This window comes from Anarhichas minor, unplaced genomic scaffold (genome assembly GCF_050575085.1).
Source record: "Anarhichas minor isolate MPS153535 unplaced genomic scaffold, ASM5057508v1 ptg000024l, whole genome shotgun sequence".
Classification (NCBI taxonomy): domain Eukaryota; kingdom Metazoa; phylum Chordata; class Actinopteri; order Perciformes; family Anarhichadidae; genus Anarhichas; species Anarhichas minor.
Genome location: NW_027466470.1, coordinates 12264633 through 12290373, shown reverse-complemented (window position 1 = coordinate 12290373; position 25741 = coordinate 12264633). Strand labels below are relative to the sequence as shown.

Sequence of the window (25741 nt, the reverse complement as noted above, 5' to 3'; positions counted from 1 at the left end):
CGGAAGCAACTGTTTGTCCCCATGTGCGTCACCTATTGTGTCGCTAATTATCTACAGAAGGCTCCTGAGCCCCTCCTGTAAAGATTTACTGGCAACGGGTCCTAATCCCTCCAGCATGTTTATGTTTACCTGCCAACCTGTCAGCAGTCCAGCAGACGGGGGAACTTTTTGAAACGCTCTTGTATACATGCTGTTGTTAAAAACAATGTGCCATCACTTAACCGTAGAGAACACGGATATCCATTTTCTAAATAAACTCCTAATATATCTCTTATAAAGAACACATGACGGGGTAAAGATGGAGCTTTTCTTGGTATCGGATGAGGGCTCTAACCTTTCCCAAAACAAGTCGTGAAACGGCAAAAGCAGACAGATTGTATGTTTAATCTTTGCTAAGTTTATTAAACAAAGAGACGGAAATGAATATAGAAAAATATAAACAGGGTTGTTAGTGTGTAGAATAAAATACCCCATGTTTGAGCATTTGGGACATATGGATGGCAGTTTAATTTGTACCAGTTCAACCCTACCATGGAGAAGGGAAACAAAGCATCATGAGAACAGACAAACATCCTGTTGGTTGCACTGTGGAAGGATGGGAACGTACTTTTAATTCAAGAACCGAGAGTGTGTTGTGGTTGGCGCCAATTAATAGAAACAGCACTTAGACTTGAGCGAAGGGAGAGCTCTTTCCTGTCTAAAGGATATCCTTTGTTTAACATCAAGTGTTTTTCCACATTTGGGATGTGCAGCTTACTGCCGAGGAGCTGCGAGGATATTAAAGGTTAACTGGTTGGATGCTTCTGGGAGTCACTTTAGTCGACTGACTGAGACACAGGACGTGTTCCAACTACTTCCTTGAAAATCATCATGATGATGCTGTCAACATGTTTCCTGACATTTCAATGCATTTTCCTGTCGACTCTTGTCATTTCTTTATTCCCTGTCCACAAATGACGCAATTGGCCATTGTTTTTACTGACACTGTGGACAATGATTACCATAACATCATTTGTTTGTATCATTTATTCACCCTATATACAGGAGACCAAACTACTAAATTATAGACAGAACACAGTTCATTCATATGCCTAACTTTAACAGGGTTTAAACAGCAACAATTAATGCACGAAGGGGGAGATTTAACGAGCTGTTTTCAACAACATGGCTCTGATGTTCAACAATGATGTTCCCCTGGTGTTTATTTTATTATTATCTTTAACATTATAATAACGTCAATATTACAACGTCACGGTAACTCAGCCACAAACTAATTTGCTACAGTCCCAAATCACAGAATAAGTTCATTAAAAGAAAACAAAAGACAACATAATACCCACGTAAAATAAGGGGAAAATAAGTCTAAATAGGCATCCATTTGTAAATAAGACATTTTTAATAAGTGCTTATGGTTTAACTGTAATCAAACAAGCAATTTTGGGGTTAAGTGTCTTGCTGAAGGACACATCGACATGCGACTAGCGAGGCCGGAGCCAGGGATCAAACCGCCGATCCTCTGATTGAAAGACGGCCCTGCTCTCCACTTAGCCACCAGTTGAAATAAATGATGTGTGTGATTGTTGAAAAGAGCCAGGTGTACTATATCAACTTGTGATTGTGTTACACAAAGGTCCAAAGAGGAGGTTTGACATGCATCTCTAACACAATTGGCTTGTAATATTGTTGACACAATCATTAAGATCTGTTATTGACAATAACTTTGCGACACTGCCAAAAACTGCTGATGTGTGATTATAATATATAAGGAAAACAAATTGAACCAAAACTGGGCACTATCTATTAGGCTCTGATCAATCACTTGTTAGTCTGTCTATGCCTGTCCTTATTTTTCAGGTAGGTAATTATTTAGGCCACATGTACCACTGGGACCAGGATTGTCCAGTACATGATCAGTTTGAGGCTCAATGACAGATTTTTAAACTCATTGCTGGCTGGTTCTTTAGGGATCTTGACACTGAGACAACACTGAGATCGAAGACTTGGGGCCATTGTGTCGCAGACTGGCCAGCCACCTCCCTCCATCTGCTGATGCAGGAAAGGGAACGGGTGCTTATGATAACGTCCTCCTTCCTCACCTGGGGTTACAAAACTGCAAACTCTTTTGTCCGTCGCTGCTAATGTTCCCTCTTTACTGTGACTTCTAATTGCATTTCCTATCTGCCTGGCCTCTCTCGTGGCTGCCCAGGCTGGAAAAGACATCAGGGGGGCAAAAACCCTTTCTCTTGCAGATACTGTATTGTTGATGGGGGAGGGTTGTAAGCGGAAAATGTTCCCGTGCACTGATGTCCTTTTGTGTGGAAGTCCTTCAGCGCAACCCTGACTTTCACCGTGACCTCTTTCTGCAGAGCAGCTATGGAAAGGAAAACACGGGTCTGTTTAATTGCTTAAAGAGAATGTGTGTTGACTTCATGTAACCCGTGATTAATGTAGCCTCGGTTTTAAAGGGGAAACCATGCAGTCCTAGTTGCACACGCAAAGTCAACATGCCATCAATATTACGTGTATTAGTAAGAGCTCTTCTACAGCAGGGATCGACATGAGACTCTCTTGGTTTAATTAAAAGTCCAAAATATTAATAGCTGTGTTACAAAGTATCTGGTTCAGTGGTAAAAGTAGAGGGTACAAGTATACCTGAAAATTCTGGGGGAGAAGTTAACTGCTGAGGTGCATTTTGGCTAGAAACATCCAATCACTGAGCTTAAAATTCTATCATGTGTGCCGCTAACATTGGGTGAAAGCTATTACACTGTTGAGAAAACAGATTTTTAAATTCACATCTTAAATCTGTTCACCTTTCATTTTGGGCTCAACTTTGGCTGGATTCTTCTCCATGGCAAAGGCAGCTTCGGGTCATGGTTATTGTAGTATTTAGAGCCATCTGAGAGATAAAACATAATTTCACAGAGATAACGTTAAATAAATGAAACTAGTGGTCCTAATTCAAACCTATGTGATCATTGTATTACCCAGAGTGTTCTATGTTAAGCAACATTGAGGATATTGTTGACAAAAGAAAAAAAGGGAATACAGAATAGAGAAAAACCCTTCACAAGTAGCCGCTCACACTTCACTTTCCTGTTTCACAGCTGTCGGGGATTACAAGCATTTTGTTACAAGTGTAGAATAATTTCAAGCAAAGTGAACAATTAGGCCTGCAATTAATGGAATGAATGTAATCGCTTTGCTAACATGCTGATGTTTATCGGGTATAGCTATAGTGTTCACTATCTTAGTTTTGCATTTTAGCGTGCTTATATTTGCATAATTAGCAAATTAGAGCATGACAAGAATATCACTAGTTTTGTTAAATGAAAAATCTGCAAATAAAATCGAAAGTATTGTATATACTGTATATATACTATCACAATACACTGAAAAAAAAACTATTTTGCGTCCAACTTTAATGTAAGACACAAAACAATACACCGAAGAAGAACTCCAGTAGAAACTCCAGTTCACCAACACTTTTGCACCAACATGTATTGTGCTGTTATTCCTTGAGCTGGATGTTTAACTGTTCGTGTACCAAAGTAAAACTAAACAAAGTGGAAACAAGAGGCTTTACTTAGGACCAAATGAGTTTTCCCTAAAGCGTCAGTTGTTGTAAACGTTGTGGAAATCATGAGCTGAGCTCCTGGAAGCCAGGACCAGCGACAACAGTGTCCTATTTGTCTATATCATTGATTATCCATCACATAGTGAGCCTTCATGTGCTACACTGCAGGCAGGGATATCGGGAGGATCACAGATCATCTAGTCTGCTAAGAACGAGCAATGGAGCTAAAGCCACTGCAGTTATTTGGGTTTAATCCCTCACACCTGCTGAGAGACATCAGTCACTGCACAAAGTATATTAAACACATGTGTTGACAGCCGTGAGGGGGGATGGGAGAAACCCTACTCACCGCTCTGACCCTGTGATAATAAATATTTGCTCATAATGAATAACACAATTTTGCGTAAGACCAAACAATAGTCTGTTTCCTGTTAACAAATCATGGTTATCAGTCCTCTTTTTAGGAGGAACATCCCAAATGCATTTCAAAAGTCAGTGATGATTTCTTAATTGTTAGGGGTCCAACTATAAAAACAAGGTTTAACAGAGGAAGAGGGCTACGCAAAGGCCGACAGTTTTCTTAGAGCGGTCCAGTGATTTGACAAAATGCAACTAGTGGCATGCTTTTGATTTATCCATTCCTCCATTTTTATCAAAACTCGACACTACTAGACATTTATCGAGCCTTTTCTGTCTTTTTGGTGTCTGCATTCTGATGAGCTCTGATCATACTTGTCTGTCATTTTATAGACACAATTTCTTTTCTGTTTTCTGCCGTTAAAATCAATGCTGCAATATGTAAAATACCCATCAATATGACTTTTAACCTTAAACCTTTCTGTCCCTTACCATTTACCAATAATACATTTTTCCCCTGTTAAAAGATTGTTTTGGGGATTTTTTTATGATTTGAATCAAGGCTGTCATAAGTTGTAAATATTGTAAAGCCATCTGAGAGTGAGATTTGTGATCTTGTATCATCTTGGGCAAGAGAGGAGGCATAAGGTTGCACCTTAAGGTCCACTTCTCATGTCAGAACAGACATAACAGTGTTTAAGTGTCAGTGTTTGGGTTGTAATAACGTAGTTTAACATTTGAATAATGTGACAGTAGCCTGACGGCTTTAAGCTGTCTGCTACCTCCATCTACTGTCCATAACAGAGTATTGCCATTCTGGAATATGAGGGAAATGAATGTGTCATGATTGTGTAATTGAGTTCCCTTCTTGTTCTACTTATTTTTACAGATCTAAAGGGTTGGTCATTTGCAACGCATGAAGTTAACGTCACCCTCAACATTATATAGATAAGCTGAATTTATTGGATAACCATAAGCTCTGCTGCTGCAAACAATATCTGAACTGATATTGTGTTTCCACTTTTGATCAAATGTAAGCAAATGTATTTGCTTGCAACATGTCATGTAAAGGAAGTCCATCAGCAGTCATCATTTTGAAGGATGTGATTAGTTTATTCTTCTCTAAGACCTCAGTCTGTCTTCACTGGTCACTGTGCTTGAAGCAGCGAAACACTTGTCCATGTCCTGACATGACGGTTAGAAACTGCAACAGACAGACAGACAGACAGACAGACAGGCAAACGTGCCTCTGGGCGATGTCCCCAGCAGAGGGTGTGAATGCATAATTGATCCCAAGAAATCAAATTAGTGTCTCTCTGATCCTGTTGTTGGGCAACACATGAGTATTTATATATATATATCGTTGCTGGAAAAATAAGACATGCACATTTAAATACAGCACCATATGGTATTATAATTATGCTCTCATTAAACTCTCCAAGCTGTTTACCTTTCAAAGTGTATATAAGAATCAGCTGTGGAGAAGGACTGGCTGACATAGCATGTTTATAGGGCTAATTGGCAGAGTTAGTTACTAAGACAGAACATCATATCATCAGTAGCCCTCAGAATATGTATACATTTGTGTTGAGTTCTGAGTAAAACAGAAAGTGAACAGTTTATGGAAGCAATGGCTCTACCCCTCAGGAGTTATAAGAAACTGAAGTAGTATTGTTACAAGGGCCACACCGCTTGGACTATTCCACCTCCCCCCTTGAAGTGGCATGCTCCGTCTCGTTCTGCGCAGTTCACCAAGACCACAACAGAGTTCCAGTAGTTTAGGCCAATTAAGCCCCAAACGGGCGTTACTGCCTTTGTTTGACTGTTGCGTGCGCCCATTGAACTGTAAGAATATTACGTTACATATTGCGATGGTGTATGTACAGTATTCATCCCTGTTTTGGTGACTTTTGTTCAGTTTATTTGTGTTACTACTGGTCACGCTAATTAATAAGCTCACTTAAGAGCAATTTAGTGTCTGCTGTGTTAGCTTCCACCTGCTTAGAGCCTGTGTTTGTTACTACAGTCAATGCGCCTCTGTTTGGTCTTTACTCGTTTGTACACTCATTGTATTGCTGAATTCATATTTAGTCCAAGTTTAGTACTATGTCCACCGGAGTGTTGTTGTTATATCCACAGTCTGTATTCATGCTGTCCTACTCGTGGGTTTTATAACTACACGTCCTGATAGTTAATTACTGCTAACAGTTATCTATTGGGATGATTTAGTGTAGGTAGATGTCACCATTGTGGCCTCATGGCTCCACCTTGTGGCCGTGTTAAGCATAGCGGTGTCATGTCGTTCTTCACAATGATTAGGTTTAATGGTTTCCTTTTGTTTATTCTTCCTATTTCAGAAACTACCCCTATAAACCACAAAGGTATTTCTGTGCACCCTGCCAAGGCAAACTAAGCAATACAGTTTTCTATCTGGAACTGCTGGACTATTTGTGATTTGACCAGTCACTTCAGTGGTGATTTATTGGTGGTGAAGCTGCTGTCGGCCAACCTCTTTCTTTTAAGTATTCCGTCCGTTTGAGACACATTCAAGGATGGGTTACCAACCAGATAAAAGCAGACAACTGACCCCAGGGTCCCCCCAAAATCACATGTTAGCTGCATGCCAGTTGGCTTTGGTATTTTGATTAGTTGCACATTTGTTGAAGGATTGGCACCACTGGGGTGTATTATCAACTGTTTTACTTCAATTCAAAGATTGAGACAGATACTTAGACGAGGAGATTGATACCCGTATCGCATGTATTACGCAAGACTTTCTTCCACACATACAGGCCCTGCAACGTCTGTGTGTGTTCATACAAGACATTTCCAACACTGTAGGTTGGGCCTACACATGTTTCGACAAATACAAAGGATGGTGCATATAAATAATAGCAAACAGTATAGTGAACCACCTGCAGCTCTGCATAGCTAGGACACGTATGTCATTTTTTATAGACCTGTAGCCTGCGAGGTGTTTACCTCGACTCTGTCGTCACGACTAGCGCGCGTGTAGATGCCATGATCATGTTCCTCCTCCACCGCCTCCTCCTCCTCCTCCTCTTCCTCTACCAGATACACTAGAGTTTCGCTTTGCATTTAACGGCCATGCAATAAAAACAAGAGTCCTCCGTGCAGTGCGGTTTTCCGGCCCCCTTCCCCACCCGGAGAATTTATGCATAACCATGCAAGCGGGGGCCACCGAAGCACCTGATACAGACGCCGCTGAAAACAGTAGCAACAGCGGAGCAGACGTCGACGACAGCGACGGGACAGGGGAAAGGATGGAGAGGACGGAACCACAGCCAAGCGAGCAGCAGGACAGGACCAGCAACCAGCAGCAGCACACGTCCTTATCACCATCCGGGGTGCTCGGTGAGTGTCAAAGAAAAACGGTATTAAGATTGTAGGCTAAGTGTCCTGCGCGCGTGCAGCGGAGAGCTGAGGAAGATTTGTGTTCATTTGCGAAAAAAAAAAAAAGGCTGTGCATGGGCAATATGGTGCAGTCACTGATGCTTGATAGACTTCACCGAATGACCCATTGGTGACTTATTGTCTGTGATTGGGTTTTGATGTCGGTGCGTCTTTCCTTTTCCCGCTAACATAGTGCGCATTACGTTTGAGACATCAGGCCCGGGAGGAGTCGGGCTTTCGTGGTCCACAGGTGCACGCAGGAGTCACATGCCGTGGAGGTGCACGTCCCGACGGGCTGTGCCACACTATACTTTGAAGAGAGTAAAGATTGTGTTGCAGGCTCACGTATATCAGTGTCCGTTTTGTCTCTGGTGTTGCAGACTTGAGGATTTTTACAGGAGAAAATTGTTAGTGGTGAGTAAGCAAATGACTGGTGGTATGATTCATTCTGGAATTGCATTGTGAGGATTATTAAGCAGCACTGAAGTTGTGTTATTTTGATAACCTTTATTAGGTTCATCTGGGATTTATGTTCGGAGCTTTGAGATTGGGCCATTTCCAGGGCCCCCTTACATCTTGAGTTTTATGTCCATCCAGCATTTCTGGAAAGAGGAGAAACTCAGTCAGATGTCTGGCCATCTGGATGTGACCATATAACCTTTACACCCGAGCAATGTCACTGTAGTTATTGCCTTCATTTTAAGTTTGATTTCAACTAATGTTAGCTTTTTGGAGAAAATCTCAACCACATGTATATGGATCAGGACAGGTGATGGAGACTTACAAAATATGATATAAAGAACAATTACACTTTCATGCCCTCTTTTACATCCGTATCAACAAAATGAGTGGGATTATAGGCACTGTGATACCTGAGCTCTTGAGTATGAATGATGATTGCTGATGATCACATCAGTGTTGCCTATAAGGCTACCACCGATCACACCTTCCCTCATCTAGTTAAAAAGCTGATGGAGTTGTTGAAAACTCTTAGAGTTTGCACGCTCTCTGTGTTTATGCCATACACTCCAGTTTATTCCTACAATGCCATTGAGGTGAACTGGACAGTGTATCCACCTGCAGGTCTGAATGTCACAGTCTGCTTTTCATCCATTGCATGCTAAGGCACCAGACCAGCCACCCACGAGCCAAAATCTGTGACTCTGAAACGGATTCATGTAGTAAAAAAAAGATTATTCTAAAAAAGATGTTTAAATTGTTAATGAAAACTTATTTTGAGGAGCCTCCTAACTTCCCACATGGTGTCGTGTGATGAACCCAGTGTGGTTCTGCCAACTGTGAGACATGAAGTGGGATGCACTATGTTAGGTGATATGACCTGTATCAAGATATACCATTTTTACCTTTACCTTGATAACAGTAAGCCTGATTTTTGTATACAGTACATCCATGCATCACTTCCTTTTTCATGTTGGCTCACTGCTGATATTTTCCCCCTTTATTGCAGTATGACTAGTTAAAGACGGTGGGTTTTTGTTCAGTATAGACATCTATTGAAAATTGTGATATGAGCTAAATTAGGATGTTATAATGTTGATAATTTGATAAATGTAATTAATTATCAATTTCAATTGAGTGATATTGAAAAAACAATGGGACATGCCTGTAAATATGCTGGGAGAGGTCTGACTTAAAAATAGCTTTGTATCATTAAATACGGAATGTCAATTAATAATACAAATTAAAACAAATTCCATGATGCAATTAAAATGGTAGATGATAAGCAATATACATTTAATGCCTAGCAATGTTAAAAAGCTTCAAAGATGGTGGCCTAGTCTATAGAGCTTACCACAACTGTTTACATGAAAGGGAGAGTGTAAAAAATAGACAGTATACTCTAGTTCTTCAGTCGACACTTGCTCTGCTGCAGCTAGATGTTGAATCAATTCATCAAACATGGTCATTTTGCTCCGAATGGATACATTGCTGCTGCCCGGAGGAGATATTTGCTGTCACATATATCTACATGTTTTGTGACAGAGAGACAATCACTTTAAGGTATTCAGAAACATACAGCAAATGCAAGACAAAGAAAAATACAAACAATCAGTGTCGGTGACTTTACTTGGATTGCATCATTACACACACACACGCCCGCACGCACGCACGCACACACAATCAAATACACTTGAATCAGCTGAATTGCTTAGTGATTTATACATCTCATTTAGATCTGTAAAAAAAATCTCCACATAAAATCGACTGCACACAGACACTTGATTGAATTGTTGTCTGACATGTATTACAGTACATCAAGTGTTTGTTACCGTCACTGAGTTGGCATGCTGGTCTAAAAACATAATACTATAACAGCGAGATGACAGCAGCACCGACGGCTCTCGATAATGGGGAGGAGACATGCTGAAAGTAGGTGATGTGATAATGCAGTTAGACTGCATAATGTGAAATCCTGATCACGTACTGAGAGAGCGTCACTGGGCGACTCAGTGAACAATAAAGAGATCGGTCAGTCACTGAGTCTATTGTGCCTGCGTGAGACGGAGAGTGTGACTTGAGAGTGTGACTTTAGAGCAAAAACTTAACGTGTGACAGACCAAGAAGCAGCAAAAACGATGACTTCAGAGCTCACACTGTATTGTGGGACAGGACTGCCTGGAAGGCCTGCTGCTTTGCCGACATTTCATGGTTTTACAGACAGACTTGATAAGCCAGTTTGTTCATGGCTATTTGCACACCAGTTCACAGATCATCTATTTGTTTACAGTATTTGCTAAAGGTCACATGACTAGTGCAGCAAAATCAACCTTCACGCTGGCTGGACAGTTGTTTTGGACATTTCTGTCCTTTTTTGTTATACCTTGAAGTCTCCATGACAGAGCGAAATATTGGAAAATATGGCAAAGAAATAACGTCAGTGATGAGTGGCAGAGCGATTCCAATGGCCTGTCATCTGTGTCCTTGATCACCCTGATGAAAAAATATCACCATCTGTCTGTCCCACACACTGTAACCCTCTTTATCCTTTATCCTCTGTAATCATTTTTTACTTTATTAGCTCCTGTTGCCCCTCTTTTCCTTTTAGATAAACTGTTTGGGAAGCACCTTCTGCAGGCCAGACACTACATCATGTCTCGTAAGTCCTGGCTGAAGATGGTGCCCACCGAAAACTGTGATATCCTGATGACTTTCCCAGGTACGGTAAGCTTAGCCTGTCCTCCCTGTTTGTCCTGTGATGAATCCCTCGCTGTAGAGAGAACAGTGCATCCTCATTAAATGTCTTTGGTGGTAAGCCAGACACTCCGATGCATGGCTAGGACTTAAAATGATCCCTGGGGACGATTAGATCTCATCCATTTACTGTACCCATTTCTATAGAGCAGCTCTCTCTGCAGCATCTTATGAGGAAGCTGCTGTTGGTCTTCTTTGACTATCTTTGCAATTTGACTCAGAAAAACTTGACAATGCACAAAACACATCTTGTATATTATGTTGCATGCAAACACAAGACTTCAAAGGGCTTTATCTGTCTAACTAAACAGAGGGGTCATTGTTTGTATAATTAATATCAGTAGAAATGTAAGTATTGCAAGTGTCAACATATATTCCAGCCTTCAAAATCAGATTTTCACCAGCATTCAAATTCAAAACCAAACCAAAATACCCAGCGCAATGTGAGCGCAAACAACAACTCTTGTTTAGACGGTTGTTAAATGAACATGAAAAGGCAACCACAACAAACAACAGAATTTGCAAATTGGCTCAGATCATACAGAGATCAACGGTCTCCACAGAATAAAAGCGCAGTCACATCTGGCTTTTTATACCTTTGCTTTGGTGTCATCTGCTCAGAGACAGTTAGGAAAGGAAGTGAAAGGTTAAAGAAAATTGAGAGTTGAAGGGATGGTGAGAGTTAAGAAAAACAAGTCTATTTATGTATTTATCCTGTAGTTAGCAGACTCACAGACGTGCAAAAGCCCACTGTGAAAATGCTTTTAGGGTGCAGAGGGTGTACATAGAGACAGTTATCAAAAACAATTAAGATTTATTTCACAAGTTCAACTGCTTTCATACAAACTGACAATTCAAATGCCTACGTGCCTTAATTTACAATTCTTTCAGCTCAACAGAGACCACTAACTCTTTCAGTACTTCAGCTGAATCATTTTGGTGTGCTTATACTTTAACTCTCTCACATTGAAACGTTTACCATTGAAGACTTGCTGTGTAAGCGGTTTACTGTGTGCTCAACGGCAATGTTCAATTTAAGTAAGCACACTTAAATGTAGTCTTTTCTGGTTGTCTATCACTGTAAAACAGTATACATGTGGCTTTAATGATACAGTATGTGTTTGTGATTATTATTAACCAGTTACAAAACTGAAACCGAACAACATACAAAGTACTGATAGCTCTTACAGTAAATAGCTCACTTATGCTACCATTCAGCCATTATAGGACCTATGTATGTAAATTACTCCACAACTAAAGTCTCTTATTTGCTGGATGGATGAAGACACTCAGTAATTTCCAATTTGATTTTCGTTGTTATCAATTTTAAAAATTGTCTCAGTGTAAAGATACAAAAAGGTAAACAAAACAGCTTAATTGAGACACAATATGCTGCATGCAGTTGGCTGAAACTGCTGGAATCAGATTTACCATCAGTCTGGGTTGCAGTCCGTCCTCTCAACCTCTAGAAATATATGTGTGATATACATGTAGACAGGGATTTGATTGGCGTGACCTTTTACTACCACCACTTTTACTGCTTCCACGGCCTTCTGTCAGGACGGTGAAGGACGGGTTTGTTTCAGCCTCTTTATGCTGCAGCAAACTCGTCATTTCCTCCCTTCTGCAAACATGCCTGCAAACCACCAAACCACCAAAGTGGCAGCCTCAGGTGGGGCTCGTTAGCTGCCGATCAACATCCTGCAAGAAGAACTGACAGGAAACAGACACAGACCCCTGGTGGAAGGGAGGGGTCGTCACAATATGTATTTTGATGCTCACGTGTCAAACTTAAGACAAAACAACATTTTCTCCCTCCAGATTCAATGGATGACCACACGCTGCTGTGGCTCCTGAATCAGATTCGTGTTGGAATCCCACAAGTCAGCATTCAGGTTCGACAGCACAAACACACCCAGGCACACGCCTTCTTCATCACGACAACATTTGAGAAGTAAGACTCCGAAACTCACAAATCTGACTTTTTGTTTGAAATGTTTATGGCTCGTCCTTACTTATCCAAGCGGCTGATGAATTGGCAACATTTTACGTCATCATTTAACTGCATATACACGGGGATGCAGCAAAATTGCTGGAATGAGCGAAGTCAGACAGGTTGTAAACAAACCCCCTAGTTTTGCCATTTTATCCGTTCTACATATTGATGATTCAATTTATTACCCAAACTTACAGAGTCTATGTTGTATGTCAGTAAGGGTCAATAAATAAAAGCATGTATGTGCTTGTGTGCATGTACTGTATATCTGCATGTCTATGAACAAAGGCAATATAGAATAATTTTTATTAAATTTAGCAGTTAAGATAATCACTGTCAAATGTATATTTGCATCAGTGTGTCACAAGAGAAACAGACCTTTAACAACAGTTACAGACTTTTAAAGCCAATTTCTCACTCATGCGTGGCCGTTAATGCAAATAGAAACGATATAAAACGACCGAATAACAATGTCAGATGACACATGGTGTAACGTTATGTCACCATAACAGCAGCGGTGCAGAAATTACTCTTAACAGGGGGGCGATGAAGAAGCATTTAGAAGATTAATTTTAAGTTACTACTACTAACAAGAGACAGGTTTTGTGTGTTTATAATCCTAATGTACCATGCTTTAGTGGGGACAAGAAGTAAACCGGACACAATTGCGTAGCCATTCTTTAAATCAACGTATTTCTACGTAGAGAAGCCGCTCCAGCCCTACAAGAGTGCATCTCCCAAAATGTCCAAACTATTCCTTTAAGGACACCTTTGAAAAATTCTGAAATTTAAGAGACCACGCTGAGAGTTATAACCCGGTTACAGTTCTTTGTGTGTGTGTATGTGTGTGTTAGAGTTTGTTGTGTGCATAGCCTCAATGCACTTAATCTATCAAACATCTGCAGTCCAGCCGCTACACAGTGTTAGTGCTCCATCAGGTCTAATCTGCTGCTCATTTACCCCCCCACCCCTCTCTCCTCACCCTCAGTTTACTGCGAGGAGCAGAGCAGATGGGCATGCACAAGGCCGTCAAACCGCAGTTTGGTGGCGGGATGCGGCGCTTTTCCTGTGAGGAAGACAACATCTACGAGAACATAGAGAGCGAGCTCTGCTTTTTTACCTCACAGGTTAGAGGTCAAAACTGTGAGCTGTATGTCAAGTTCGTTGTTAAAGATGTAAAATTGTTACTTTGGGTGTGCTATTCAAGATTATTTTTGTCTGTCTTTTGCTGTTTTATTTCAGGAATTGAATTGCTCTAAATATTATGACTTATCCTTTCTATCTCCCCATAACGGTTTTGTTTTCAGGAGCGTCAGGGCATTATAAAGTATTGGCTGGACAATCTGCGCGCCAAACAGGGGGAGGTGCTCCACAACATTCACTTCCTGGAGGGAAAGCCAATCAGTATGCTGTCATTTGTTATGATTCAACTTTTTTTTGATGCTGTCCTTTTTCTCTCTTCCTTAGCTGGATAGCATCAGTACTTTGTGCTGCGGATTTTATATGGAAAGTTACATATGAGTTTTGTCAAACAAATGTCACCTTAGATACCGTGTGAAGGTTTCACGGTGTGTCCTCTTTAGTTCCAGAGCTGGAGGCTCGTGGGGTGATCCATCAAATGTTTCCTCTCCATGAACAGAGGATCCTCAACCAGCTGATGACATCTTGGGTTCAGGCTGTGTGTGAAAGGCAGCCACTGGGTGGGAAATATACACTTTTTATTTTGAAGTAACAAGAGTCTTGCCTGTTACTATTAAGTCACATTCATTAATACTGTAAAAGCTTGTTATCAATTATTTAAGACAAAATGATTCCTCTTCTCAAAGTGTCAATCTCATGTGCTTTGCAGATGATATCTGTGACTACTTTGGAGTGAAGATCGGCATGTATTTTGCCTGGCTGGGCTTCTACACTAACTCAATGCTTTACCCTGCTGTCATCGGCTTTCTGCTCTGGATACTCGCAGAGGCTGATCAGGTACTTGAAGCCTCTTCTATGTTAAGATCTGTCTTTTCAAGCACTCAGAAAATCACCCTTTAACTATCACGATATATGTGTACTGAAGCTGTTTTGTAATCCTATTATTTTAATTTTAATCCAGGCATGTCAGGATCTTACTGAGATTTTCTATGCTGCTGTCCATCGTCATACATTTTGTATTATTTCCTTTGCATGCTTTGTAAAGATAAGAGAGGTTTAAAACACAAAAGCCTACACACAGAACAATGTAATGGCACTAGCTTTGGCAGCTGAAAACTGAACGGCATAATCATACTCTCAAAGGTTACATAAGTGTCTTTTGATTCTCTCATGCTCGCTCACAGACCAGTCAGGATATCTGCTGTGTGGTTTTTGCCCTCTTCAATGTTGTGTGGGCGACGTTGTTTCTGGAGCGCTGGAAGAGGCGGGAGGCGGAGCTGGCCTACAGGTGGGGCACCCTGGACACCCCCACCGAGTCCTTGGAGGAGCCCAGGCCCCAGTTCAGGGTGAGGATTGTTACTGAGGTTTGAGCAGGTTGCTGCTGCTGTTTTGTTGTGTTGTATGTCAGTGTGGTTGAGTCATTTATCAGCAAGCACTTACGCAACACTGCAGTGATGGAATAGCACACAATACCACGAAATGTGACTGTTATGGTTACAAGAAGAGTGTGTCCTCATACGTGCTCTCGGAGAAGAGGAGGGCAGGCGGCCTCTCTACAACTCCCACCTCTTGTTGTGTGGAATGAGTGGAGAATTTGGGGGAGGGGTTGCAGGTGACCCGTTCGAAAAGGATTGTGGAGATTAGGTAAAATAGGCCCGGTAGAGCATGAGACTCTTAAACTCAGGGTCGTAGGTTCGAGCCCCACGTTGGGTGAATATGCTTTTAGGGATGCACTTCTGGCAATAGCAACATCCTTATTCAGATTAATATGATATGAAATCAAGAATAAAGGATGTAGAATGTGTTACACCACAATCGGATGTATCGAAACATTATCTTCATATATTCTGAATTAATGGCAGCACTTACTAAAAGTTATAAAAACAGAACAACTTTGATCGAGGTAACACACACCAGAAAATCTCAACATATAAAGCGGTGTTTCATTTGCAATGTCTGACGTTTTCCACAATAATCTGGCACGCAAACGCAAAAACTGAAGTAATGCGACCCGGCAGGCAAGCAGTTAGTATGGAGGACATTTTGCACAAACGTTTCCAATTTATTTTCCAGTGAAGATGATTGCAATCATGCTTTCTTGTTTTCTCTTCCTCTGCTGTCTCTGCAGGGCGTGAAGCGCTGCAGTCCCATAACGGGCTGTGAGGAGTTCTACTACCCGCCCTGGAAGAGAGCTCTGTTCAGATGGCTGGTCAGCCTGCCCATCTGCCTCCTCTGTCTCTGCTTCGTCTTCCTCGCTATGCTCCTCTGCCTGGAACTGCAGGTTTAAACCGATAACACAGCAACCGAGTTCAATGACAAGAAATGGAGTTGATACAGTCTGGGTCTGATAAATGGGGATGATATTGTATCAATGTATTTGCTTGTGAGGAGGTCCAACCCACCCTTACTGGAAATGTCAGCCATAACACAACAGTTAAATAACAGAAAGACATAACAAGTAGAATTACAGTGCATTAACTTAAGATCCATATCAGTCTGGAAATGTGTGAATCATATCATTTTTACAAACAGGTTAAACAAAGCAAGCCTCTTGCCAGTTCATATTAATTTAATAGCCTTTTAAAAATAGCTATGGGAATAGATATGAATGAGTGGGACTGATTAAATATTTATAATACTTCTAATGCAGGAGATGGTGATGGAGATTCAGGAGCTGCCTGGTATCACAAGATTCCTTCCTAAGATACTCCTGGCCATCACTGTGACCATATGTGATGAAGTGTATAAGAAGATTGCCTACTGGCTTAATGACATGGGTAAGAGACACAACATGAACTCTCTGGGCACAACACTGAACATAGTATCTCTGTGATGTATTGTAGAATAATTACTTTTAAGAAATTAAATTAAAATGAGACGTATTTATCCATGACTGTATTATAGGGTAGGCATGTATGAGTATATTTTATGAGAGCTGATGTAGGAAGCTTTTGGCTATGAGGTTCCTGTCTTTAAGACTCTCTATAAGAGGTCTATGAGCAGCCTTTCTACATTGACTAATGCTTCTCTTTTATTTCTCAATCCAGAGAACTACAGACTTCAGAGTGCCTATGAGAATAATCTCATCATCAAGATGGTTTTTGTAAGTCATGCATCCTCCTCTTCTGTTTGTGGCAGAATAGAGACGATTCATCTTGGCTGAGTGGGCGTTTGACTTTGTGTAATGTCTTCTGGTTGTGTTACAGTTTGAATTCATCAATTCTTACCTTAGCCTTTTCTACATCGGATTCTACCTCAAGGACATGGAGCGGCTTAAGGAGGTAACAACGACTGTTGGGAGTATCACAAAATGCTGGTCTTACACTGACTATTTTTAAAATAATGTTTAAAGTGGCCATTGGCTGTCTGATAAGCCCCCTTAGTTACAGTTGCTATGTCTGCCTGTCAAGCCTTTCAACAGCACATGGCTCATGTGCTGTTGACAATGATGATGGTGCCAATTTACGACTTGAAATTCTTAGTCATTCTGAAACAATGGGTCCTTGATATCAGAGGCAGACAAAAGCCGCCTTCTCAATTTTGGTTTGAATGAAACAAAATTGTTAGCTGTCTCCGGCCGACTTTTAATATTACCATCTGACTCGTTTCAAAACGAGGAATCTTGTAAAAGTGCTCTTAAAAACACACTTGATGGCTACAGACATGATACTGTGCTCAAAGACTGAGGCTGATGCTGCAACTCCAGGACAAAAAGTCAGTATCCTCACCAGTCGATGATCCATGAAGAACGCATGCAAATGAAGAAAATGCATTGATCATCAGGACAGTGTAGAGCTCGTGGGTTCTGGCATATGACAAGGAAAAATGTATAGATCATACTCTTATTTACTCCCTTTCGTCATAACCCTGCTTGACTGGTTAGCTTATCTAATTGTTGTGTAGCCTACTCGTAATTTCAAACGGTATTTTACTTGAAATGTTCCAAGATTTAAAGGCTTTCTGTAAGGTTGGCTGGAGTCGTCCACAAAAGAGCAGAATAGAGTTGTCGAATGCTGATAGCATCCAGGAACAGCTGCACAGTGGTGAAATGCTACACTGTACATGCTGCTAATAACATAACCTGTAACATAAAGCTGATGTAGTTACATTGGCTAATGATACCCTTGCTCAGTTACTGCAGTAGGTACAGTAAGCTAGTTAACCAGCTAAGAATTACAGCTTAAAATCATCTTAACAGATGTTTTCCTACTCCACACAGATGCTAGCCACTCTGCTGATCTTCCGCCAGTTCCTACAGAATATCAAAGAGGTCCTCCAGCCTTATCTCTACGAGCAAAACAAGCTGGGCGTCTTCACGCCCAAGGTGCTGTGGGAGCTACTCCAAACCATCACACTCAAGTACGGCCGCCTGGCTCTGGGAAAAGCTCAAGCCTCAATGACAGCCTATTCCTTCCTGGGTCCCAGAGGGATCCCTGTCAGTCACACTGCTAACGGTAACCCAGAGCCAAAGAGAAGAGGAGATCTGAAAGCCGGATTCAGGCTGACGGAAGAAGAGTGGGACATGAATGACAGCAATCTAAAGCAGCGCAAAGTCAGCTTCACCGAGAAGGTCGACTACCAGGATGTCACGACAGAAATGCAGACAGTGGATCGCAGCTTCCTTGAGGACAGTCCCACAATGGTGGAGGAAGGGATGGATCCGTCCAGTATTTTTGACAGTTGTGATGAGGACAGTGATTGTGAATCGCTGGCTCAAGTATGTGGTCTGTTTGTTTTAAATGATTTACTATATTTTGTTAGCTATGTTCCTTTGGCTTTGACTTTTCAGAAATATGTCATTATGTTCAGACAATACCAATTCTTACAGTTCAATTTATCTCATGTAGTTTTACAAATGAAGTTATATCATGTCTGTGGAGACTGATGTCATTCATTCAGGAAGTACACCGAGAGATCAGAATGAAACTATCCAATTTAAAAGCTGCAGAATTTAAGATGTCTGAGGAGTCACTAGAGAAAGTATCGTAGACCAAGGAGTATGTCTCTGTGTCCTCTCCAAAGGAATCGGACTCTCTCTGTCAAAGAAGAAGGAACGTTGGTGAAGGGAAAGAGCATAAGAAGTCATGGATTGATCCACCAGAAGAACCCAAAACCGTCACTCTGACCCAGGCTGAGATTGAGAGCTGTATGCAGACATATGAGGTGGGACTCTTGCTATGAGGCAAAGAAATGCAAATTTTACTTTTTACAAACTATCTTGTATCATATAACATCATCTATATCTGATGTCACCACAGTGCACCCTTTAAAATACCAATATGTTTTCATGATATTTGACCCCAACAGGACACGCTTCAGGACTACCAGGAAATGTTTATCCAGTTTGGGTATGTGGTGCTCTTCTCCTCTGCGTTTCCGCTGGCGGCCATGTGTGCTCTTATCAACAACATCATTGAGATCCGCAGCGACGCCCTGAAGCTCTGTACCGGCCTGCAAAGACCCTTTGGACAGAGGGTGGAGAACATCGGACAATGGCAGGTCAGTGTGTTTTTGTTTTGTCAGAGAAGCCCTCCAGGCTGCATTGTACATAACGGGGGCATCTGATAGCCTGTGAATTTCTCTCTCTCGCTCTCTTTCTCCCAACAACAGACTGCAATGGAGGCCATGGGCTTGATAGCAATTATAGTTAACTGTTACCTGATTGGTCAGTGTGGGCAGCTACAGCGCCTGTTCCCCTGGTTGAGTCCTGAGATGACCATCATCTCCATCGTCTTACTGGAGGTATGCACTGCACTGTGTAAAGGCAGGTTTGTTTTAGAGTTTTGAAAGACTGTAGTTTTATTCCCCAAAATGACACTTTTTAAAATATTCCAAAAGGAATGCAAATGTGCATGGCCTGCTTTTTTTTTTGTGACTTTGTAAAACTTTCAAAATGTTTTTTTTGATCCAGGTTTATTAATGAACACAAAACCTCACACGGGTTTTTGGTATGTGTATGACATGTGTTGTTTGGTCTGTACAAAAATATATATATATATATATATATTTATACAAGAATAAGAAATATAATGTGGTTGTGCCTTGAGGTAACTGTGTGTTGAGCCTGTCCCTTTGTGGTCTCGGTGGTTTACAGCACTTTGCAATCCTCCTAAAGTACATCATCCATGTTGCCATCCCTGATATCCCTGGCTGGGTAGCAGAAGAGATGGCCAAGCTAGAGTACCGACGAAGGGAAGCTTTCAAGGTATCGTTGTATCATAGCTTGAAAGACCTTCGGGCAACTTAAGGCTTGCTGCTGGCTGCACTCATTTTATAACGTATTTCTGTTTACGTACCCCTTTGTGTCCCTGGGTCTCTTGGTGTGCATTGTCCAAAAATCTACACTAGTGCAGCTTTTTCTGACTGTCCATAAGAAAATGTGTGTGCTTGCCGATGTTTGTCTGTACAGTGTTGTATCACATCAGTGGCACTCGATGGTGTCTTAGATCAGTCTCGTCAGGATAGAAAAGCACATTTAGTGTAAGCAGCTTGTTGTGTTAGCTTACTGCTGGATAAGATGGCAACTTCTTCATCAGTGACTATGCAAAATGAGAGTTAACACAGATCTGAAGAAAGCTGTAATTGCTAGCAATGCTACCTCACATGAATTAATACTAACTTATATTCCTTATGCAGTCTTCTCCTCTCTTTCCTTGTGTCGTTCACTGTCTTTGTTCCTGTGACTCTTTCTCTATCTCCCCTCTTCCGCGTCTCCATTTTTAAAATGCCTCCCTATTTAGAAGCATGAGCAGCAGGCCCAGCAGCACTTCCAACAGCAGCTCAGACGCAGGCGTGAAGAGGAGGAGCTTCAGCGTCAGGCTGAGCTGCAGGCCGAGGCCCGCCAGGAGAGCGAGCACAGGGCGGACGCACAGCACCAGCACCACCACGACAAAGCACCGGGGGGCAAGGCAGGGGACAAGCCTAAGAGACCCAGCTCTCTGCTGGGAAACAACAATGTCATGAAGCTGAAGCAGATCATGCCTCTCCAGGGGAAGTTTTCCTCCAGCAGCTCGCGCTCACCTGCCCAGTCCCCAACAGGAGGTGAGGCAAAGCTGCCAGGATTTCTGAAGTTCCTGAAGTCACCTGAGGGGAAAAAAGAGCCGGCAGCAGCAGCTGGAGGGCCCGGCTCAACGGTGACCTCTTCTGTTCCCCCTAGTGGCCAGGAGAGGTCACAGTCCCCCAACAGGACATTCAGTCCTGGGAAGCTGTTCAGTTTCAGCAAATCAGAGGGGACAGTGGTGTGTGTGAACGGGACACAACCAGCGCCACAGCCCGCCAGCACTCAGCCCAACAGGGGAGACGTAAACACAACCCTGGAGGAGTTGCCCTCAAACGAGTCAGATAAAGCAGAATCAAGACAATTGACTGATTTAGAGAACTCAAAGAGTTAATACATGTCCAACCATACCGATGTAATATTATTATGAGGGGAGCAATGTACAAATGTTTAAGAAAACCTTCAGACACACCTGTACCGTAGGAGAACACATTAGTCACAAGGACCAAACGTAAGGTCAGCGTTAGACTTTCATTCTTGATGCAACTTATTTCACACAAAGTATTATACGGTCTCTGTTAACGCTTGATTATCTAGCTTCCATGTAAAATATGTTCAGTGGGTGTAACGCCTTGAATGGGGCTTGAGTGACATTTACTTAAGGTTAAAATACTGCATGAGTGCCTGGTTTTCAATAGCACCAGAACAGATTGTTGATGTGAGGGATCTTTTTTTTTTTTTTCAAAAACCAGGACTTGATCACCAATGAGCCCTTTTATCAAAGGACATGAACGGCAGCTTCCCGTTCCAGGTTTGTTTCTCATTCTTATGCCTGTATTGAATGCATGTTGCATCGTGTGCATGCATGACATGTCCATCATGTCTTTTCAGTTGTGAAGCACTTTTGAAGCCATCATATTCTTCCGCAATAGGTCAAATTATATTCACTGTGACCATAAAAAATACTCTATTTTTCTTAACTTTCATTTTCTATGAATTATTTTACTACATAAATTAGTGAATGTACTTCTATGATGCAAATAAATCCCACTTGAATAAACATCTATCAAGAGATAAGCATTGGCTGATTCTGTTTACAGTAAACATTACTGGATGGGAGATGTTTGCTGGGTTGATATGGTTCCTGGAAAGAGGACATGTAAACTAGATTTGTAAGGAAAATAACACTGTCAACAGAACATTTACACTCTTATCTAGATACGCACCTATTTGCCAGAAGATCATTTTCAATTAAATTTGTACAGCATTTCCTCAAAACCCTCCAATACACGCTAGGTTATTTTCTTCACTTCCACACAAAAAATGTTGCCATTAACTTTGAGTTGTAGCCTTTACTGTATATGTCCTACTGTAATCTTTATAAGAACGAGATCTGAAATTGACAATACATTTATACATAAACTCAAAAGCAAAGCATTCAACAATAAACACATTCCAAGCTTAATTAGGTGATAGAATACAAACCGTTTGAGAAGAGTAGAGTTCGCACTCTTCTAGAGAGCCAGGACAATAACACTGCATGTTTCTGGTTTAAACTCATACTTGAGAAACGTATTGTATTCTAACTACGTAAGCAGCCAACCTGCACATATACTCTGTAAATCTTCTAACAGCAAAATGTAACTAAAGTAAAAATGTGCATTAATAGACTCAACTGTCTGTCGTGACAAACATTGCTGAAAATTTGCAGCAGATTTGTCTTTATAGATGCGCAAAAAGTGAGGTTTCTAAAAGTGCAAAGAAAATTAAGCAAAATTGACTGAACTCTGGCTTGTATCCCTCCAATGTCAAGAACAAATTGTCTCAGCAAAGTGAAATAACAGTATGGCTAACCTGGTGAAGACAAAAATCAGAGCGAGTCGTCTTGTTACCTGATAAAAGGATCGGAACAATCACAATATACATACTGTACAAATATACAAGACTTTACGATGAGCTTCACCGACTGTGTGAACCGCAAACAGACTTTATTTAGTCCTGCTGTCCAAAGCTTGTAAAGCCACACACATTTCCCCATTGACAGCAGTCCTACCCAGCAGTACGGCTACATTTTAAATTCACACATACCTGCAGTCCTCAGCTCTTCCATAAAATATTGTGCAAACGTTGTAATTACAAAGATACACACACTGCTTATAAAGTGGTGATCTCAAACTACTGAGCATCAAACTTAGAACATGGCTACACAATCTGCAGGTCTTCCTGTACAAAAACAGTTTGCATCCTCCGGTATGACTCTATTGGCTTAAATGTGTCTCAATAGACACGCTAACATCCATTCAGCTCACTTGTGGTTCACTTCTCCAACTGAAACAACGACATGAACCAAGGGGGTTACTCTAAGACGTAGTTATAATACACTTACTTCCATTCAAGGCAATAAATCAATATTCATCAGGAGAAAACAAGAACATTTCTTTCGGCACCCGTCCATAACAAACCCTGAATGGATGATTAAATCTAACGAACGATGCCAGTAATCATAAAGGATGAGCCAAAATAACATTTTATAGACCACCGTAGTTACGTAGTTCAAAACTAAAAGATTATACTGGAGTAGGAGCAACAACAGAGGGCATGCCACTTAACCAATAGACTTAAATTAATATGTGCATATCTCAGAGAAGCTATGAATAACTACAGCTGTAAACCCTCCCCAAAGGACCTACATGTTTAAAAGAAACTGTGAAAAGTGAAGGAAAATCAGAGAGAATGAGGAATCAGGAGGTAGGTGTTATTTTCAAAGCACAAAAGACTGAAATTTGAGGCAGAGGTGTCTTGGAACAAAAGAAAATAAATTGTGGAAAAAAGGTTTTGGTTGAAGAGGAATTCTGAAGTAAAACATGAAGACCAATGTTTTATGACATTAAGATCATGCCGGCTATGGTCTGAAATGGATCAATCCCTGTGTGCGTCAGTGTCAAGGCCTGGGTTTGCAAACATATGTTCAGCATCTGTGTAATAGGTCAGTCTCTGCTGGGTGCGCGTCAACAGCACAGCAATTCACGAATCCTCATTCTGCTCCCGACTGTCTGTTCTGGCAATTTTCCGTGGAGGCGCCGTGTTCTCCACCTCTCCTTCTTCCTGCTCTCGTTTCTTTGCTGTATTCTGATAAAGTAAGAAGAAGTAAAAACGTTTAACAAACCACGACCACTAAACACAGGATATTTTATGGTCGTACAAAATTAGCACCACCTTTCTCCTAAATGACATTAACTATCTTTAAAAAGTTGTACCTTTTTGTCCCACTGTTGATGAAGATATCGCAATAGGATGTTTGTCTTCTCTGTGACAATGACTGAGGAGATAAAACACAAACACCGATTACATCAAGAGAGACAAGAGTGTAGTTGAAATCAGCTGTTCCCTTAGAGAATAATAACCTAAACAAGTTGAGTAATGACTCCACTGTCGACCTGGAACTGAAGGTGATTTCCCCTAATGGAAGACAGAAACTGATGCAACTACAGATATAACTAATATACTATATTTCATCAATGTAGACTGTGGGCTCTGTAAGCATATGTTTAATGCACTTACTCTGCTCTGATGGATATTCCCGTGTTGGAAGATACACAGATGGTCGACGGTTCTAAAACAACAGTTCCATGTTGGTTAGATTGATCTCAGACAAAGTATTACCACGTGACAAGATATTTATGAATTCACAAGACACTGACAACATGATTTTATCTCAGCATTTTTTTGGGGGGAAAAAAAGTTGACTCACTGACGCTTTACATAGAGAGTCTGCGTGGAACCTGCTGAAGTTATTTTTGTTGTAGACAGGTAGTCCTTTCAGGAAATCTGACTGTGAGCAGAACAGAAAAAGAAAATGTGAACAGACCACTTCCGGGTGGTGAGACCAACTAACGTTACCGAAGCTATAGCTAGGTAGTAGAGAACCGTTTACTCCTTAACGTTAGCGGGTACATGTAACTAGATAATGTTGACAGCGAGTAAGGTAACATACAGCCTGCTTTCAACAACGCAATGTTAACGCAACATGTCTATCGAAGCCGAAAGGAACCAGCTATTTAACATCTATACACAAATAATTAAAACTAAGAAAAGAACAAGCTGTGAACCAAACGTTACCTTCTCCATTTCTGTCGTGTTCACGCTCTTTGCTCGTTAGTTAGCTGGAGTGAAAACGAGCAGACGTTACTTAGCTAACCTAGGTAGCTACTAAGCCTTGTTGTCTTTGTCGTAGCTAAGATACCGGTATGTTTACCCGTTTGACAGCTTCTATAAAACCTCAACTATGTATGACTTCGATACGACCGCATCACGCCACTTCAATCAGCTGGTAACTTCCACTCTTTTAACGGTAATTACACACAAACTGAAATTGAACGTCATCTGGAAGCTAACTTGCTACTAGTTCACAACTCCATCTTTGTTGTTTAGTCTGCTCGTGGGCGGTTACTTTAGATTCAACGCACCTCATTGGTTGAACAGTGGTGGATGCGTGAAGTGACAGAAGAAGCAATGCGCTGATAGGCTAGAAAGAGATTATGTAACAGACCAATCCCCCAGTACAAGCTGGTAATGGCCTGAAGCTCTGAAGAGAACAACACAAGTACTTTCTACAGCATGTTCTCCATGTTCATTATGCATTTATCTCTCTACATGCTGTTGCTTCTCGCAGTTATGAGTTGAGCAGATGGACGAGTGTCGGTAAAAATACTGATTCAATAATAGAATCTGAACAATAGCAAAACAACCCATACGCTAGAACTTTTATTGTCGATATTTAAGTGTTCATATACAATGCAGAAATGAGTATCTGGACGTCAAGGGTACAGATACAACTTGAAGCAGTTAATTCTTTAAAATCTGCTCATACCAAAAACTGTAAAGTGTATGGGCTAAATCAGCTGTCTGCTAATTAATTACTTGCAAATTTCCAAACATGGGAAATGCTGTTAAAGTGGGAATCCGAGAGAATGTCATTTTTTTTCCCTTACCGTGTGTTATTCTGGCATGTGACATGATCAATTAATGCCTCCATTTCTGTCCTTGT

The 25741-nt window shown here is 41.2% G+C and overlaps 2 protein-coding genes across 2 annotated transcripts; one reads left to right on the top strand and one right to left on the bottom strand.

Annotated features, from left to right (window-relative positions):
* The first annotated feature begins 68 nt into the window (after nt 1-68).
* LOC142956912 (anoctamin-8-like) lies at nt 69-22201 on the top strand. Its single transcript, XM_076098694.1, has 18 exons — nt 69-7309; nt 10416-10526; nt 12383-12515; nt 13546-13684; nt 13865-13961; nt 14141-14257; nt 14407-14534; nt 14882-15043; nt 15826-15978; nt 16348-16474; nt 16745-16800; nt 16904-16978; nt 17917-18414; nt 18720-18860; nt 19005-19196; nt 19308-19439; nt 19792-19902; nt 20438-22201. The coding sequence occupies exons 1-18, from the start codon at nt 7120-7122 to the stop codon at nt 21086-21088; spliced, it is 3213 nt and encodes a 1070-aa protein (XP_075954809.1). The 5' UTR covers nt 69-7119; the 3' UTR covers nt 21089-22201.
* On the bottom strand, nt 22032-25139 carry LOC142956916 (DET1- and DDB1-associated protein 1-like). Its single transcript, XM_076098701.1, has 5 exons — nt 24814-25139; nt 24446-24526; nt 24256-24307; nt 23952-24013; nt 22032-23823 (listed from the first exon to the last, which is right to left on the bottom strand). Exons 1-5 carry the CDS (start codon nt 24820-24822, stop codon nt 23719-23721), a joined length of 309 nt encoding a protein of 102 aa, XP_075954816.1. The 5' UTR covers nt 24823-25139; the 3' UTR covers nt 22032-23718.
* Between the last annotated feature and the right edge of the window lie 602 nt (nt 25140-25741).